This window comes from Glycine max, chromosome 17, assembly GCF_000004515.6.
Source record: "Glycine max cultivar Williams 82 chromosome 17, Glycine_max_v4.0, whole genome shotgun sequence".
NCBI lineage: Eukaryota > Viridiplantae > Streptophyta > Magnoliopsida > Fabales > Fabaceae > Glycine > Glycine max.
The window spans coordinates 4,009,860-4,025,741 of NC_038253.2; the positions used below are offsets into that span (position 1 = coordinate 4,009,860).

Below are 15,882 nucleotides of genomic sequence, written 5' to 3' on the forward strand. Positions count from 1 at the left end.
TTCAAAATTAATTATCTTTCTATTTTTCCTTTATTGCTTTTCATTTAGCCGTTACTCAACTTCTCTAATCTTCTTAAAAGAGATACAAAATTTACTCCAACATTTATTATTTTTAGTCTAAAATATTTATTAATTAATTAAAGATACTTTAAGAAGAAAAATACTATCTCTTATCCTTTTTATAAGAAAAAATAAGTAATATTTTACACTAATAAATGTCTTATAAAAAAATAATAGTCTTTTAAGCAACTTAACTTAATTGATTAAATAAAATGCATGAATTATAATAAAATTTTCTAAAAATATCCTGATTCTTACATATAAAAATAAACAAATACTGTTATAAAAATGATAAAGGAAAGTGAGTAATAAATTTTGCAATAAAACATACGGTAAAAATTCATTAAAAACGTGGTGTTACTTATTAACTTTACCATATTTGATTTTTGGGTCTCAATTAAAGTGTTAGAATACCATTATTAGCTTAGATTAATTAAAAGTCGTAATTAATGGTCTGATGATATTAGTATTAAGGATTTTTTTTAACAGCTTAGTATTAAGGAAATTAAATAATCAAGAAAACTTTATTTTGCTGTGTTTAATCAAGATATTTATCATATAAGAGACATAAAAGTCATTAAAAATATATAAAATTGAACGCATTGCTACAAGTAATTTGTAATCCGTATAATTCGTGAACTCAATTTTTATTTTGCGTGTACTGTCCTGACTCCTTAGCCCCTAGCATTTTATTCACCCAATATCTCAAAGTAACACCCTTTAAACTCTTGGAAAATAATAATGGTTAAATGTTAATTTGTATCCTAAAGAGACTAGTTAAAAAACTAAATAGCCTTTTTTTAAGATATATAAAATTATATTTTTCATGATCTTTTTGTATTTTCATATAATTTACACACTAAATATTTTTTTAAAATTCCTATCGTTAAGATAGCAAAATTCATAATAATATCGCCCGTATAAGAATTTACAGAAAATTAGGAATGTTTCCATTTCATATATGTATAAAATATTTATTAATTACATATTTTAATTATAATTTTTTGAGAAAATATTTTAATTATAATATACTTTATATATTTAATTTTTTTATTATAAACTTTAGTTGTATAAATTATAAAATAAATATCTACCCTGTGCAATACACAAACTAAAATTCTATTTTTTTAATAAATAAGTTAGGCTAAGCCATTGTTTTCCGAACCATTTAATATATTCTCACCCTACTTGGTGTAGTTTGTAGAGAGATCGATCGAATAGTTGACTAAATTTTGAATTTTCTACCCGAAAATAGTTTGAACTTTGAACTGTTTTAAAATTTTCACTGCCAAATGGTTATACGAACGTATCATATGAATTATCAGTTTCCCACGTAATATTTATTTAAGTTGTGAAAACATTTGACTTTGGAAAAACAGCTTTACATCGATGAAGTATTTATAAATCATATTTAACTTTTAGAACTATTTTCTTTTGATATTATACTAGGAATAACAAATTCAACATTTAGTACATATTTTTCTATCAAAGTTGATGTTAATCGTCCCCAAATATTTTTTTTAAAGGTCAAAGAAGTCCCCAAATAATTTATTAAGCATCAACAAAATCAAACAATTAATGGAAGATAAAAAATACTAGGTCAGTTACTGTAATATCATGCGTAACACGTGATGGTATCATTATATTAGAAAAATGTACATACAATTTATTCAATTCTTCCTCACTCCTAAAGTATTAAAAAAAATCAAAACCGTAATTCAAATTTTTAAGCACCTCGTTCGAGCGAGCCACATGCATCTTCTTTTTTTGTGCGTGTATTTCATCATAAGGGTGGTTGACCATTATATCATTTGTATGTATCTATCACGGGTCTTAAGCTTACTTGTTTTTTTCGTCAACACGAACTTAGATCCTAGCTCTCGGTTGCTTGAGTATTTTAAGTGACAATGACATATTAAATAATTTTCAATTATATAGTAAGTGATTAATTAATTCGTTATACTTATTAATTTGATATTTTGATCTATAAATAAATAATTAATCGAAAATAAATAAGACCTTATGCCGCGAGATTGGTCAGATCATTTCCATTTCATAATTGCAATGTTAGAGTAACTTCTGCAGCGTTGTATGATTGGATTCTTGAATTTCGGGTTGTTAAATTTAAGAATGAAACCCTTAAATAAATTTAATTACTCATTTAGTCTATATAACTTTTAAATTTATTAATTTTAGTCCCTATGATTAATAAGTGACTTTTTAGTCCCAATAATTTTCCATTTAATTTCCAATAGTTTTTTATCGTTAAAATTATTTAACACCGTTAGATTATTGTTGCCGACCGTCCTTCCCCGGAACTCCCTCTCTCTCGAGAGGTCCCCACCTTGCAACGGATACTACACTTCCACCAACACTGGCTGCAAAATTGGCATCGTCGTGACCTCTTCAACACATGCAAAGGTGAGAAATGGAGAGGAAGGTTTTGACGGCACGGTGTACGGCAAGGTTTTCCGTTTGAGACATAGCACTTAACCATAATGAATCTGAACTCGTGATTGTTGCCGTCAACTATGAATCATCATTGAGTATTATGTCTCAAACGGAAAATCTTATCGTACACCGTGCCGTCAAAACTTTCATCTCCATTTCTCACCTTTGCATGTGTCAAAGAGGTTGACGGTGACACCGATTTTGTAGCGGGCGACAGTGAGGGTGAAAGTACAGTATCCGTTGCAAGACGGGGGCCTCTCGGAAGAGAGGGAGCTCTGGGAAAGAATGACCGGCAACAATAATTTAACGATGTTAAACAATTTTAACGGTAAGAACTTATCGAAATGGTAAACTACAAAGACTGAAAAAGTCACTTATTATCTATAGGGATTAACATATAAAAGTTTGGAAACTATAAAAACTAAATGAGTAATTAAACCTAAATCATATCAACAACTTGGTTACACAAATAATTATTGCTTGAGAACAAAATATAAGGAAAATGCAACAAAATTTGTTCACAAGCAATATTTTAAATCCCAAAATATGTCATGCAGAACGCTTTTATTTATTTTTTAATTGTTAACATCCGTTGTCTCTAAAAAAAAGTTCCCAAAAACGTTCAAGCTTTACAGGGGACCCAAGCCACATATTATTGTTCCGAAATCGATATAATATTCAAACAGAGAACAGAAAAAAAGCAAACAACTTAATTAAGATTTTTTAAACATTTTTTGTTATACAAAATTTTAAATACACCTTTAAGTTTTAAAGAGGAACAAAAAAACTTTAAGTGTAATTCAGTAGGATGGAAGATTAATTTGCACAAAGGATCAAAATTATTGAAAATACATCAAAATTCTACCAAAAAAATCAAATATTTTAGTTAAAAAAATATTTTTTAGTATTTAGATATATATGTTACTAAGTGCTTACACAATTTTAAAAGTGTTAGAATGTTACTTATAAAATATTGTTTCATTTAAAAAAAAAATCAAATGAAGATTTTAAAAAGTAACTAATAATTAATATACTAACATTATATATATCACAATAATATAAAAAAACATCGGTCAACATTTATCTATTTTTTTTAAAAAAAAAATATATAAGTATCAAATTTAAAAAAGTTATGTGACGCAGACAAAAAAAAACCATACACAATAACACAATACACCTATTAATACTTTTAAAAATAAAATATTTAATAATCAAAATATGATTAAATATAAATTTAAGTATTAGAACTAAAATCATATATAATAAGAATCATGATATAAACATAACAAATTCACCATTCACTGCTAATAATGAATTGAAACAAGTGGTAAGAATTTGTATCTCATAATTAAATGATCTAGAATTTTAATCTTAATTGATTTTTTATTATAAAATAAATTATGTTGTTTGAAAAAAAATATTCATCTTGCACTTAAATTTCTAACTAAGATTTATTATTATTTATGGTGGGATAATTTTTTTTTTACCAATAACATGCTTAAAAAAAATCACCATCCACTTAAATTAACTTGTATTAATTGCTATATAATTGAATTTACGTCCTCTAAAATATTAAGGTTATTTTAAAATATAATGCATCATTATTATTAAGTAAATTTTTTTCAACGAAAACTTCACATTATATTCACCAAATCATATTGTACGTAGCATAAGTACATACTATAATAAGAAAAACTAAAAATCGGTATTTTTTTGCAAATTGTGATACTCTCCAGACTTATACATATTTACTGATTGGTCTCTACTATGTTGGGATTTTATAATAGTGCCCGGTACCCAAATTAGTGGCTAGTGTTGAGTGTTTACTCTGAAATTTGAGGAGCACCAGAAACTGGTAAGGGTGCTGCGTCCACTCATTCATTACTCACTATACTCATACGGGGTTTCTAAATCATATGCTAAATTAGTAGACACCCTATGAATTGTTGTTCTGCCATGGCGTCCCTTCTCAAATCACCTTCCTTTCTCTCTCCTTTGAACCAAAAGGTGATTTTGGAATTCATCATGTTCATTAATCTCTTGTCACTTGTATTCTTGCCTTTTCTGTTTTGCACTTTTGCTTACAATATGCCAAATTGGAGACTTTAGTGGATGTGTTTGCTTTTTACGTGTTGTTCCCAATTTGGAAGTTGGTGGGGTTGTCTTTTAATTGTGCAACCTCATGGTGTTTTATTACAAGGTGCAAAATCCAGGCATTTCTAATGCATGAGCTACTCATGTTGTTGGGCTGTTTTAATAATAGCATAGCTTACTAGGAGTATAAAAATGCTCAGGAAATAAATTACTATGTCATCACTTGTTTGATATGTTTTGTGCCACTTGTCCTCTGTGTTGTTGTTGGTAAACAATAAACATGGCCATTGTCCGTAGTCAAAAGTTATCCATCGGAAGGATTGGAGGGAGAAAAGTGAATTTTCTTGGGCATTTGATGCCTTTTCAGATGGAAAAAAAACATCACTGATTGGGATATTGGTACCACATGACTTCCTCTTGCCTCTGATTGTTTTGACATGTTTCTGTCTCTTTTGTGCTTTTTTGGTGTTGGCAGTAAACATAGTTGTTTGCGATTTGAATAACTTGATTTGATACAATTTGGCAAGCCAGCAATTTGTATCATGTGATAAATCACAAATGCCTTTGAATCTTGAAAGCATGTAACTTCAATTGTTTCGAACTGAATTTCAGCAGTTTCTGAGCAGTGAGCCATTGTTAATTGACACTTCACCACAAACCTTTTTTGTTGCAGTTGAATTATGTAAGCTTTTCTCCCATGACCACAAACCTGCAATCCAAATTTTGTCGTGCTAGTGTAAGAAATGGGAGATGGCATGTTCCTAGTTTGACAATAAAATCTCAGGCAGCTGTTGAAGGGGATGTACTTGAGAAAGAATCAGTCTCTATCAATGAAGAAAGTGGTATGTAGTTGGTTATTGTTCGTTGTCTGCTTTATTCATGTGTTTCAGAGTTGCTTTTGATCCATTATTTGTATTTTGATGTTGCTGGAAATTTTCAGATTACGGGGTCGTTTGTATGCACCATGTTGGAATTTTATGTGAAAACCTAGAAAGATCACTTGAATTTTATCAAAACGTTCTAGGTATGCCAGCTTGTCAAACTAAAATTATCTGTGTACATCGTGTTACAATGAAGTACATGAATAACTAAATTGAATGGAATTTAGGCCTCAAGATTAATGAAGCAAGGCCACATGATAAGCTTCCATACAGGGGTGCTTGGTTGTGGGTAGGCTCTGAGATGATTCATTTGATGGAGCTTCCAAACCCTGACCCTTTAACTGGACGAGCTCAACATGGTGGTCGAGATCGTCACACGTGTATTGCGATTCGTGATGTTTCCAAGCTGAAAGCAATCTTTGATAAAGCGGGTACAACTTCTTTCCTTCTTTAAACAACATAAATTTGCGGTTCACCATGATTTACAGCCTTTTAAATGACATGCTCTAGGATCTGCTTTATGATACTTTTCTGTGGTCTTCTACTTTTCAGGGATCCCTTACACACTTAGTCATTCTGGAAGACCAGCAATCTTTGCACGTGATCCCGATGCAAATGCTCTAGAGTTTACACAAGTAGATGGTTGATGTTTATGGATATTACTTGCTAGGCTACACCCCTTTGTCGCTATAAGTCACCAGAATGTAGAAATAAAGTTACAAATGATTACATGTATGTAAAGGCTGAAGGGATTGTAACTAGTAAGAGCCATAGTAAAGTTGTTTGCTACTCTGCTATGCAGTGGCACTAGCAGCAATAGAATACTGGCGTTCATCTTATATATAGCACACCTGTAAGGATAAACGGTACGTGAATACTGAGAAATAAGATTGAAAGAAATTAGAATATGGCAAGTGATCTTTTCATCAAAGTGCTAGAGGCTCCACGAAAGGGAAACATACAAGTACGGCGTAAAATTGGAGATATTCAGAAGCCAAGAGTTTCATTGTTTGGACAAATGGGTTATCGTAAACAATTTATCTTACTTATTTTTCTTTTCTTTCTATACGCACAAGTAATTAGTATGTTCTATCTGCACCATTACATCACAAAGCTTCAAATTTCATTATGAATTACAAAATATTCCTAATGGCAATAATTAACTTCGGAACAGAAAGCAAATAAAAGTCCATTATATTATGATCATTAGATTTATAACGTGCCAATACTTTAATAATGGAACAATGTCACGATATACATGAATATGCTAATATTTCATCCGCAATAAACTTTCATTCTTGTCCAAAGTTCGTAAGAAAAGTCTGCACGCCGTCACGCTGCTAACATTTCTCTCTTGTGCTATAAATACAATGGCTAAAGAAAGTTTATATGCAACCTTAAATGGAAAAAAAAAAAAAATAGCAGCACGTGCAGCTGAATTCTCAGAGTTATACTTTTCATACAACAATTTCTTACTATACTTTTTACAATATTTTTTTTTCTATCTCTCCATCTCATCACCTATCTTTCAAACCTTTTGTACAATTCAAATTGTGACTGTTTTTATGCCCCAAGTAAAAGTGGGTTGTGATGAGCGGTAACTAGTAAGAAATTTCACTGCTTACTAATCAAAAGGTCACTCCAGACTTCCACTCCTGAATGGCTGAACGTAAAGTATGGTTTGGAGTCAACACAGAATGCTGAAGTTTAAGCTTTGTCATGGGTGACACATTGTGTTTGCTGAGCCATGCCTTGATTGCTACGTACTCATAAGTGAACCCATCCGCAGCAATATATGGATCATCCATGATTTCCTGCAGTACTCACAAATCAACCAAGAATGAACAAATAGCTGAAAATGATATGCATCACAAAGATATCAAAACACAATAACCAAATGTTCATCAGATAAGTGCAGGTTTATTATACCTGAAGGATTGGACAATAATACTGGCTTGGCGCACTTACACTATTTCTTCCCATCCTTGCACTAGCATTTGCCGCATCAGAAAATCTTTGGAGCATTGGAAGAACTTCAGTATCAATCTCTGGTCTATCTCTGCATCTGAGTGCAGTGCATTTAAGGGCTACTTGAGCCAATTCCACTGTCTCATCCAGTGGCCAATCTCCAGCTGATGGATCTAAAATATCACGGAAGGAGCCATTTGTAATTGCATCTTCAACAGTCACAATGAGTCCACGCGCATGTCGACCAGTTATCAATTGGAGAGTTATAACTCCAAAAGCATATACATCTGATTTTGGTCTGACAGTGCCAGTTCTCTGATACTCTGGGTCCATGTAATGCAGAGTACCGGCAAGAATTGATTCTCTGTACTCTGTGACATTGTCAGGCACGACTTCTACAAGGAGTTTAGCCAGCCCAACATCTGCAATTTTGCTCACATAATTTCTGTCTAACAAGACATTGCCAGGTTTTATATCTCGATGGACAATAGGCTCTGGCTTTGAATTATGCAAGAATGAGAGCCCACAAGCCATTTCAAAAACTATACGAAATCGAAAAAACCAAGGAAGTGGTGGTTTTCCATTTTTTTTTAGAAGATAGTCTTCTAGACTTCCATTTTCCATGTATTCATAAACAAGACAGCCACTCTCAGGACAGGCTCCAAGTAACAATACCATATTAGGATGATGTAGTTGACTAAGAATCTCAACCTGCAACAAATGGGAGACAACAGAAACTCAGAAGGAATGCTTTCTCTTGTTATTGCAGCATACAAATATTGAATTAACTTAAGATATTTAAAAGGCACCTATCATTAGGAAGCATTGAAAAATGTGATGCAAGGGAGTATAGTTTGAAAATTCAATCAACTTTTAAATCAGCAAATTTCATACGAGGACTATTGCAGCACACAAAGAACGAACAGAGTAAATCCTAAGGAAGCTTGATCTGTCAAGGATTAGTTTATTACTAATTTTTTATCAGTCAACTTTTCCGGTGGTAGAGGTAGTGGGATAGCCAATTTTTAAAATTTCCAAGGGACTTGGATACTAAAGCTTACATTTGTAAATTTTATATACCAGTTCATGCTTTAGACTCTTAGAACATTTAAAATATGATATGAAGAACCCCACTAGAAGGACACAACAAAGAGTTAGTCTCAGAATCTCACTCTCATATAAACAATTTCAAAGGGAAGAAAATTCAAGCACAAGAAGGACCTCTTTTAGAAACTCCTCTTTCTTGTTGATTGCGTCCTGGTGCAGAACCTTTACAGCTACTGGTGTGTGATCAAGATTACACTTGTAAACTTTCCCATATCCTCCTTCACCAATTATCAAGTCCTCAGCAAAAAAGTTCGTTGCTAGCTTGATTTCATCCATGGTGTACTTTCTGTATCTCCTGTCATTTGAGAGCAATGTATCCACAATTCTCTGTCTTTCTATTGATTCTCTAAGGACATCAAGTTCAGCCATCTGTCTTTCATATGACTCTTTGGAAAACTTATTTTTCGCCTCCTCAAGCTCCTTCATGACTTTTAAGTACTTTGTTTTCTCTTCAGCAGCAAACTTTCTCAAAATCTCCTCTCTTTTTAAGGAAGCATTAACTATTTTAGTTTCTTCAAGAGATTCAGAAGAAAGTAAAAGGGCCTGCAAGTAAAAAGTGCTAACTCATAAAGATATAAAGTTCTCTGATTGAAGCATAATTACTGTGAAGTGCCAAACTCTAAACCAAAAATTTAATTGAAGTCCAATTTTAGCAACTGTGCCACAATGAAGCAGACATGGCTGTGGCTCTTAAAAAACTAAATTTCGAATAATTGTTGAAATTAAAGAGGGCATGGGCTTTATGTTTGAATATGATTGAAACCAGTTTTTTTTTCATTTTGCTTTGATTTATTTATTGAATTTTAATTTTGTTGACTTCAAGGCTGTGGATCAGGTTTTAGTCATCCAAAATTTTATGTTTAAAAGTAATTGATAAGCAGCATTATATGCTCTTAGGGAAAATCATTTGCCTTTTCTTTTAACAAATAATTGGGTTGATACTTTTCGTAGGCATTGGCTTAGACATTGAGAACGTGGGGGGAGGAAGGGGGATAAAAGAAAATAGCTTAGCTGAATTAGAGACCCATACATGTAATTCCTTTTACAAACAAAAGAGATCTCAAATGTTATCAAACTCTCACCTGGTTTTGAGCTTGAACCAGTTCTTCACAGACCTGTTTGTACATGGTGATAGTATTTTGCAACTCCAGCTGCAGCCGTTCCACTTCTTCTTGCATGACTAACTGCATAAGACATAAGTACACATCATATGAACACCACAGCCATGTTGGAGAATAAAAAGTATACCATTTTCACAAGAAGTTATTCATATGTGACACCCCCCCAATGGTTCCTTTTGACTAAAAAGAAAAAAGTCACCTGTTCACGTTGTGCAGAAGCAATGGAATCAAATGAGTGGAGGCTGATAGTTTCAATATCATCTCCACAGTTTTCTGAATTTTGTTCTTCATTTTTGGTAGAATTTTCAAAAGAATTCCTACGACTAGATGATTGCAGACCAATGTAACTACGCTCTGATATGGATAAAAACCGGAAATTCCTTAGAATTTTAGGTTCATTTGAGGATGAACTAATTCCAGACATTTCTCTGCCAATGCCATTGTCCTCTTTATTTACTTTAGTAGACAAGAAGTACCTAGGGCTAGTCTCTGTTGGAGGGTAAATAAAAAAAAAAATCAGAAATTATACAACTTCATCCATAAAGATAAATTCAAGACCCTAATTCTATGAAAGCATCATCGAAAACCAATATAAGATGGTCACACAATCAGGGTGTAGGTGCAGACACCAAAATCCTGAAATGCAAGATCTTCAATCATACCATGAGAACGTGAAGATGAAAAGTCAGCCAACTTGGATATAATTCTATCTCTAGCTACAATATATACATCACAACTGTCAGGAGCACATCTTAGAATGGTAGTTGGTATCCCAGGTCCTTTTAGCTTCCTGGAAGAAGAAAAACTGGATTTTAGAAGCTAGGAACTAGTAAAGGAGCATTGTTGTATATTACTTTATGATCCATTTTTCCTTAGATGAACTGTTTGTAAAAAAAACTGAAAAATTAATTTCGTTGTACTTCCAACGAAAGTTTTCGGTTGAGGTGACAGATTTAGCATGCAAGTGTCAAACTCATAATTGGAAAAACCTAATTAGATAATAGATGCCTATAGGAAGTTGAAATCAAGTCGATCTGTCATATAAAAGCTCTAAAACATTTATATTTTCCACTACAGTAAATCATACTATGTAGTAGCATAACTATGAAACTTCATTGATGATAAATAGACATAATCCAATATAGTAAGATTATTTCACATTGACTGATATATCAACAAAACAGAAAAATCACAATGTTTGTTTTAGCCTTTAACACTTGTGAATATTTAGAAACACATACCTTGTTATGAAATTTGAGGAGTCAGAACCCAGCACTAATATTTGGGACCCGGACTCCGAAATAAAGCTAAGAAGTGCTTCTGCAGCATTGTCATCTTCTAGCAGTACTGTTTCCATCTACAAAATTTCCGCATTAAACTTCCCTTAACATCTTTTCAATCTCAAGTTGAAACTAGCGCAGACCAGAAAACCAAGTTATGAAGCACGGAAAATCTGAAATTAACAGCATGCATATTCATATCCAATACTACATTTGTATTTTAAACATATCTCCTCCTCCTTTTTTACACTCATTGTCCTCACAATAGGGATACAGATTTTAAGTCCAGTTTTCATCAGTTGCATTTTTTAAAACATATTCTCACTCTTGCAATCTTGCCTAAGAGAGTTAGAGATCTGAGACTTCTTTACATCACAGTAGTCGTGCCTTAGGGTGTGTTTGAAAGAGCTTATTTACAACTAATGTGAATTTATCGCATGGCCTCTCTTATGACGCATAAGCATGTGTGTAATTGTTTGGGAGAGCTTATGAAAATTTTCAGTTTATTCCTGTGAGTTCTCCAAGATAGCTTATTATAACGGATGAGAGAGTTTCTAAAAAATGATACAAGCCACAAGTGTTTTTTGAGAGCTTCTTTACTAGAAATGTAGAGTTTTTTCCAGTAAAGAAACTCTCAAGAGCACTTCCAACCTAGCCTTGTATCCAAACACGCTCTAAGTGCATAAATTGATTGTTTTCTTTCTCGTAGAAGTGTGTACGAGGGAAGTTTATTCAAACAGAACCTAAAACTTCTTCAATTTATACATAAGTATACTTGTTTATCTAAACGGACCCTTGATTTGTTAAGAAATAGTGTGTATTTGCATATGCTAAGAAAATAATCACCGTGTTTGAATCACAGAGTTTCTTGAACGGAACAAAGATTTGTTCAGATTTTAGTTTCGCATCCAGCACAGAAGCTGCAAACACATCGGCGTCTGCTTCGGAAATAGGAATATACTCTCCAGCTGCAAAAACAACAACAACGCATTTCAGTTAGTTAGTTTCTTCTTATGAATCATATAGTTGGTGCGAGGGACGTGACGTACTTGGTGTTGCAATTGAAGTGATTCGAGGGATGACGTGAACTAAGATGAACCTATCGGCTTGAGGGACCAAATTGTCCGCAGCCCACTGCACTGCTCGCCGGCTACCCTTGGACCCGCCGCTCACGGCAACGGCAACCGATCTCCGCGACGGTGTGGACATATTTCAGTTGGTCAACGATACTTTTAATTTAATTGCTCCTCTTCAAGTCTTCAACTACTGCACCAACCGTTGAATTTACTTAAAGACTTCTCTGTTTATGATCATTGCTCTTACTGTTCGCTATTCTTGTGCTAATAAAACTCGTTTTACGTGGGAGATGAAATTTAAAGGATAAATCTTATTTTTTCCCCCCTGGGTAAGGAGATAATCTGTTAGTATGTTATAACATATGAAAAATAATGAAATTGTATAAATATAAAACATTTAAAACTTTTCATTTAGGAAAACATAAAAAAGTAGATTAATTAAATAAATAATTTGATGAAGGCAAGCAAGTCGATATTTCATATTAATTGAAAAAAAAATTATTGACTAACATTTTTGACAAATATATAATATATTTGATAAGTATTTTCAGTTAACTTTTGGACTTTCTGCCAAAAAAATAAAATTGTTTGACTGTATTGGTAATGTTTGATAAATAATTTTTTAGTAATTTGTAGTGTTTTTTTTTTATGCTACTTCAAGTAGCTAGTGATTTTTGGATGCTAATTTCTATTTTTAAAATTTTATTTCTTTGTTATTCTTAAAATATTTATTAAGTTTACCTTTTATCCTTTTTAGCTTACATAATAGAGTTTTATTTTATTTTATGGATTTTTATATTATACTATTTATTTTAAATATTAATTATTTTATCATTTTAGCATTTTACTTCAAAATATTGATAATTGGTCGACAAGACAATAATAACATGCAGTGGTATTAAAAATACACAATGATATTATTATGATAATCAATATAATAGAATTATGACAACTATTTAAGCATATGCTATCTGTCAAAAAAAAATAAGCATATGATATTTTTATTTTGTTTTAAATTTAGTTTAAAATTAATATAAGATTATTAGTAAAATATATAAAATTCAAAAAATATAATAATTGAAACTAAAAAGTGGAATTAAAATAATTAATATTTAAATAAAAATTATAAAAGTTCAAAATAAATTAAAAAGTAAAATTAGAATTATTTTATACATAAAATAATATTGAAATTTATTTAAAAATATCATATAAACATCTCTATTTATATTATTTTATATTTATTAATATTTCAATATTTTACCAAACACTTATATTTAATTATCGGATAAATAACTTTCAATTATTAGACAACTTTTCAACTTTGAAGTTCAAACTATAACTTTAAAACTTTTAACTGATTTTGACTACTTTTTTCATACATAATTGTCATGACATTTTCAATTTTCAAAAGAACTAATATAAGTTTCATTTAAATTCTGAACCATGCACCATGCTCTCCTCTAGTGTTTTATATCTAGGATTTTGTGTTTTTAAAACAAGACATTCTTATGCCTTAAAAAAAATATTCTTATCCAAAATTAGTTTTCATTTTAGACTCCTTATTTATTTGAAATCTTATGTAAACAAAAACTTATTTTCAAATGATCTAACTCAATTAATTAAGGTACATGATTTATTATAAACCATCCGATACTTATCTTTGGCTTTTACATATTGACAAAAAAAAAACTTATTTATAAACTTAATTAATATATGGAACTCACTGACATTATTTTTCTTTTACAATAATTAAAGATCGATAAAGGTTCAACATAGTTGCTAGGGAGGTTTTAACACTTGGCTTATTAGATGCTACTCTTTAACAATTAACAACATACGTACATGCAATATTGTAAATGCATACGTACAGAGCAGAAATTAATTCGAGTCCCATAATTGCAAGTTCTTGCATCATCTTGTTTGGGATATCTAAGGAACTGCATGATCACCAGAGCCAGCATATACAAACAGTCTTTTGGCAATCCTCAAAATATATATAGACATCATAGGATAAAATTCAGTCAGTACGTATAAAGAGTAGTACATCTTCATATGGTTGGCATACAATGAAGAAGCTAGAAAATTTAAGAACACATTAACAGTCACATATAGGAACAGAATCCATGATCGTTAATTTGATTTCTTTTTCTTTATATACCTAAGATTACCCAGTTACCTGTTATTTAATAAGTGGCAAATGAAATATGCATGTGATGATTTGCACTTGAGTATATCATGCAATTGTAGTATTAATATAGAACTTTCAAGTATATATATGCTACAGACAAAAGACTAGTATGAAATGAAGAGGAGAGGGAGTAAAAGGAGGTGGTGACAGATAGAGAATGAGCACACAGCTTTTAGCACGAAAGATCCATGCTAGGAAAGAGCCAAGTGCTCACTCTCTTCTGTCACCTCCACAAATTAACAAACCTGAAGCATACATAGACTATTCTGTAATTGATTCACTTCTTTGTTAATTATCAACCCAATGGCAGAATTGAAGGAGATACATATTATGAGTTTTCTTAGAATATATATATATATATATATATATATCTTCTGTAATTAACTTGATGGTGAAGACTACAGAGTGGTTTGGCTCTCAATATATAGGGGAGGGACTGATGAGAAGGTATCTACCTCCCAATAATGAAATATGCCCGTAGCTGACGAAGATAAATTCTCTTTCATTTCATCTAACGATTCTAATTGGTTCTTTTTTCTGCCAAACTAATAACCATACAATGCTTTCAAAAGAAAAATTTGGGGCAATGATATACTTTGTAAAGGATGTACTTTGCCTCATAGTTGTTGCAAGTTAGCAGCCGTGCCAGCTATTCGGTTGCAGTTACCTGAGAATAAATGTACAACAGGTGTCTACTTTGTTTAATTTCTTGATTTTATTTTTAGTTAATATTTTTTATTAGAATTTCATTAAATATAATGTAGAGTAAAAAAGTTTTATAATCACTCAAATAATGTGTGATGTCACATTATTTAGGAAATTTAACATTTTAATAAGTTAAAAATTATGTGTCATTAAATTCATTAAATAATATTAATGAAAGTGACAATAATATAAGTTAAGTTTGTGAGAAAGAAATAAAAATAATCTGTACCTAATACATCTTTAGATAGGATTGATAAATTTTTAAGTGTGACTAATTAAATTGTTTCATATCAAGGATTAGTCATATAATCAATCTAAAAAATTAAACTTCTAAGAATTTTTAGGATCTCACGTGCTAGATCAAAGAGCTAAAGAATCTAACAAAGGCAGTTTTTTTTTTGTTAAATAATAAGTCAATATATAATTAAATGTTAGGAAAAAAATGTACTAGTATAATCCCTAATTTTCTTTTTATAAAGAGTCTTGCTATCAATCACCTTTATCATAATTTATAGAAAGAAATTTTTTATTATAAAATTTAAAAAACAAGAAAACATAAAAACAAGATGATATTCTTTAGGATAAAAATCTATTAACTAAAAATTACAATTAGAATTGGATCACAATCAAAATCCTACATTTTTGCATAGACAAATACATTGAGTTTATGTATGTACAAGGACGTGTCAAGTGAGAACATTTTTTATTGTTGAGAACTGAAAATTATAAATATAAATTATTAAATTATATCTAAATGGTCAAGATTAAAAAGTTAGTTAATATTCACATGACACTTAATAAATTATGTGTATTTTTTTTAATCTTGAACATTTAAATATGTATGACTTGGCTTGGAAGTTATTAGAGATTCAATTCCCTTAATTTTGTCATATATGATATAAAAATAATATAGTCCCTTACCTTCAATCTTTCCTTAAAAGAATGTTGGAC

At 31.1% G+C, this 15,882-nt stretch overlaps 2 protein-coding genes and 1 non-coding gene across 5 annotated transcripts; 1 reads left to right on the plus strand and 2 right to left on the minus strand.

The window, feature by feature from the left end:
* Window positions 1–4,334: 4,334 nt before the first annotated feature.
* On the plus strand, window positions 4,335–6,544 carry GLYI-23 (putative lactoylglutathione lyase). Its single transcript, NM_001254673.3, has 5 exons — window positions 4,335–4,518; window positions 5,279–5,447; window positions 5,546–5,629; window positions 5,714–5,917; window positions 6,039–6,544. The coding sequence occupies exons 1-5, from the start codon at window positions 4,450–4,452 to the stop codon at window positions 6,131–6,133; spliced, it is 621 nt and encodes a 206-aa protein (NP_001241602.1). The 5' UTR covers window positions 4,335–4,449; the 3' UTR covers window positions 6,134–6,544.
* Window positions 6,545–6,741: 197 nt separating this feature from the next.
* Window positions 6,742–14,613, minus strand: LOC100805896 (U-box domain-containing protein 34). 3 transcript variants are annotated; one of them, XM_041011353.1, is made up of 11 exons: window positions 14,472–14,613; window positions 13,881–14,010; window positions 12,012–12,228; window positions 11,809–11,930; window positions 10,924–11,039; window positions 10,345–10,472; window positions 9,882–10,171; window positions 9,644–9,745; window positions 8,676–9,104; window positions 7,416–8,165; window positions 6,742–7,300 (listed from the first exon to the last, which is right to left on the minus strand). In XM_041011353.1, exons 3-11 carry the CDS (start codon window positions 12,169–12,171, stop codon window positions 7,115–7,117), a joined length of 2,283 nt encoding a protein of 760 aa, XP_040867287.1. In that variant the 5' UTR covers window positions 12,172–12,228; window positions 13,881–14,010; window positions 14,472–14,613; the 3' UTR covers window positions 6,742–7,114. The 3 variants fall into 3 exon arrangements, with proteins under 3 accessions (XP_040867287.1, XP_040867286.1, XP_003550626.1); XM_041011352.1 differs by having other exon boundaries at window positions 13,907–14,576; XM_003550578.5 differs by lacking the exons at window positions 13,881–14,010; window positions 14,472–14,613 and having other exon boundaries at window positions 12,012–12,344.
* On the minus strand, window positions 14,344–14,477 carry MIR156S (microRNA MIR156s). Its single transcript, NR_126669.1, has one exon. It is a non-coding gene; the product is annotated as a microRNA MIR156s (primary transcript).
* Window positions 14,614–15,882: the final 1,269 nt, after the last annotated feature.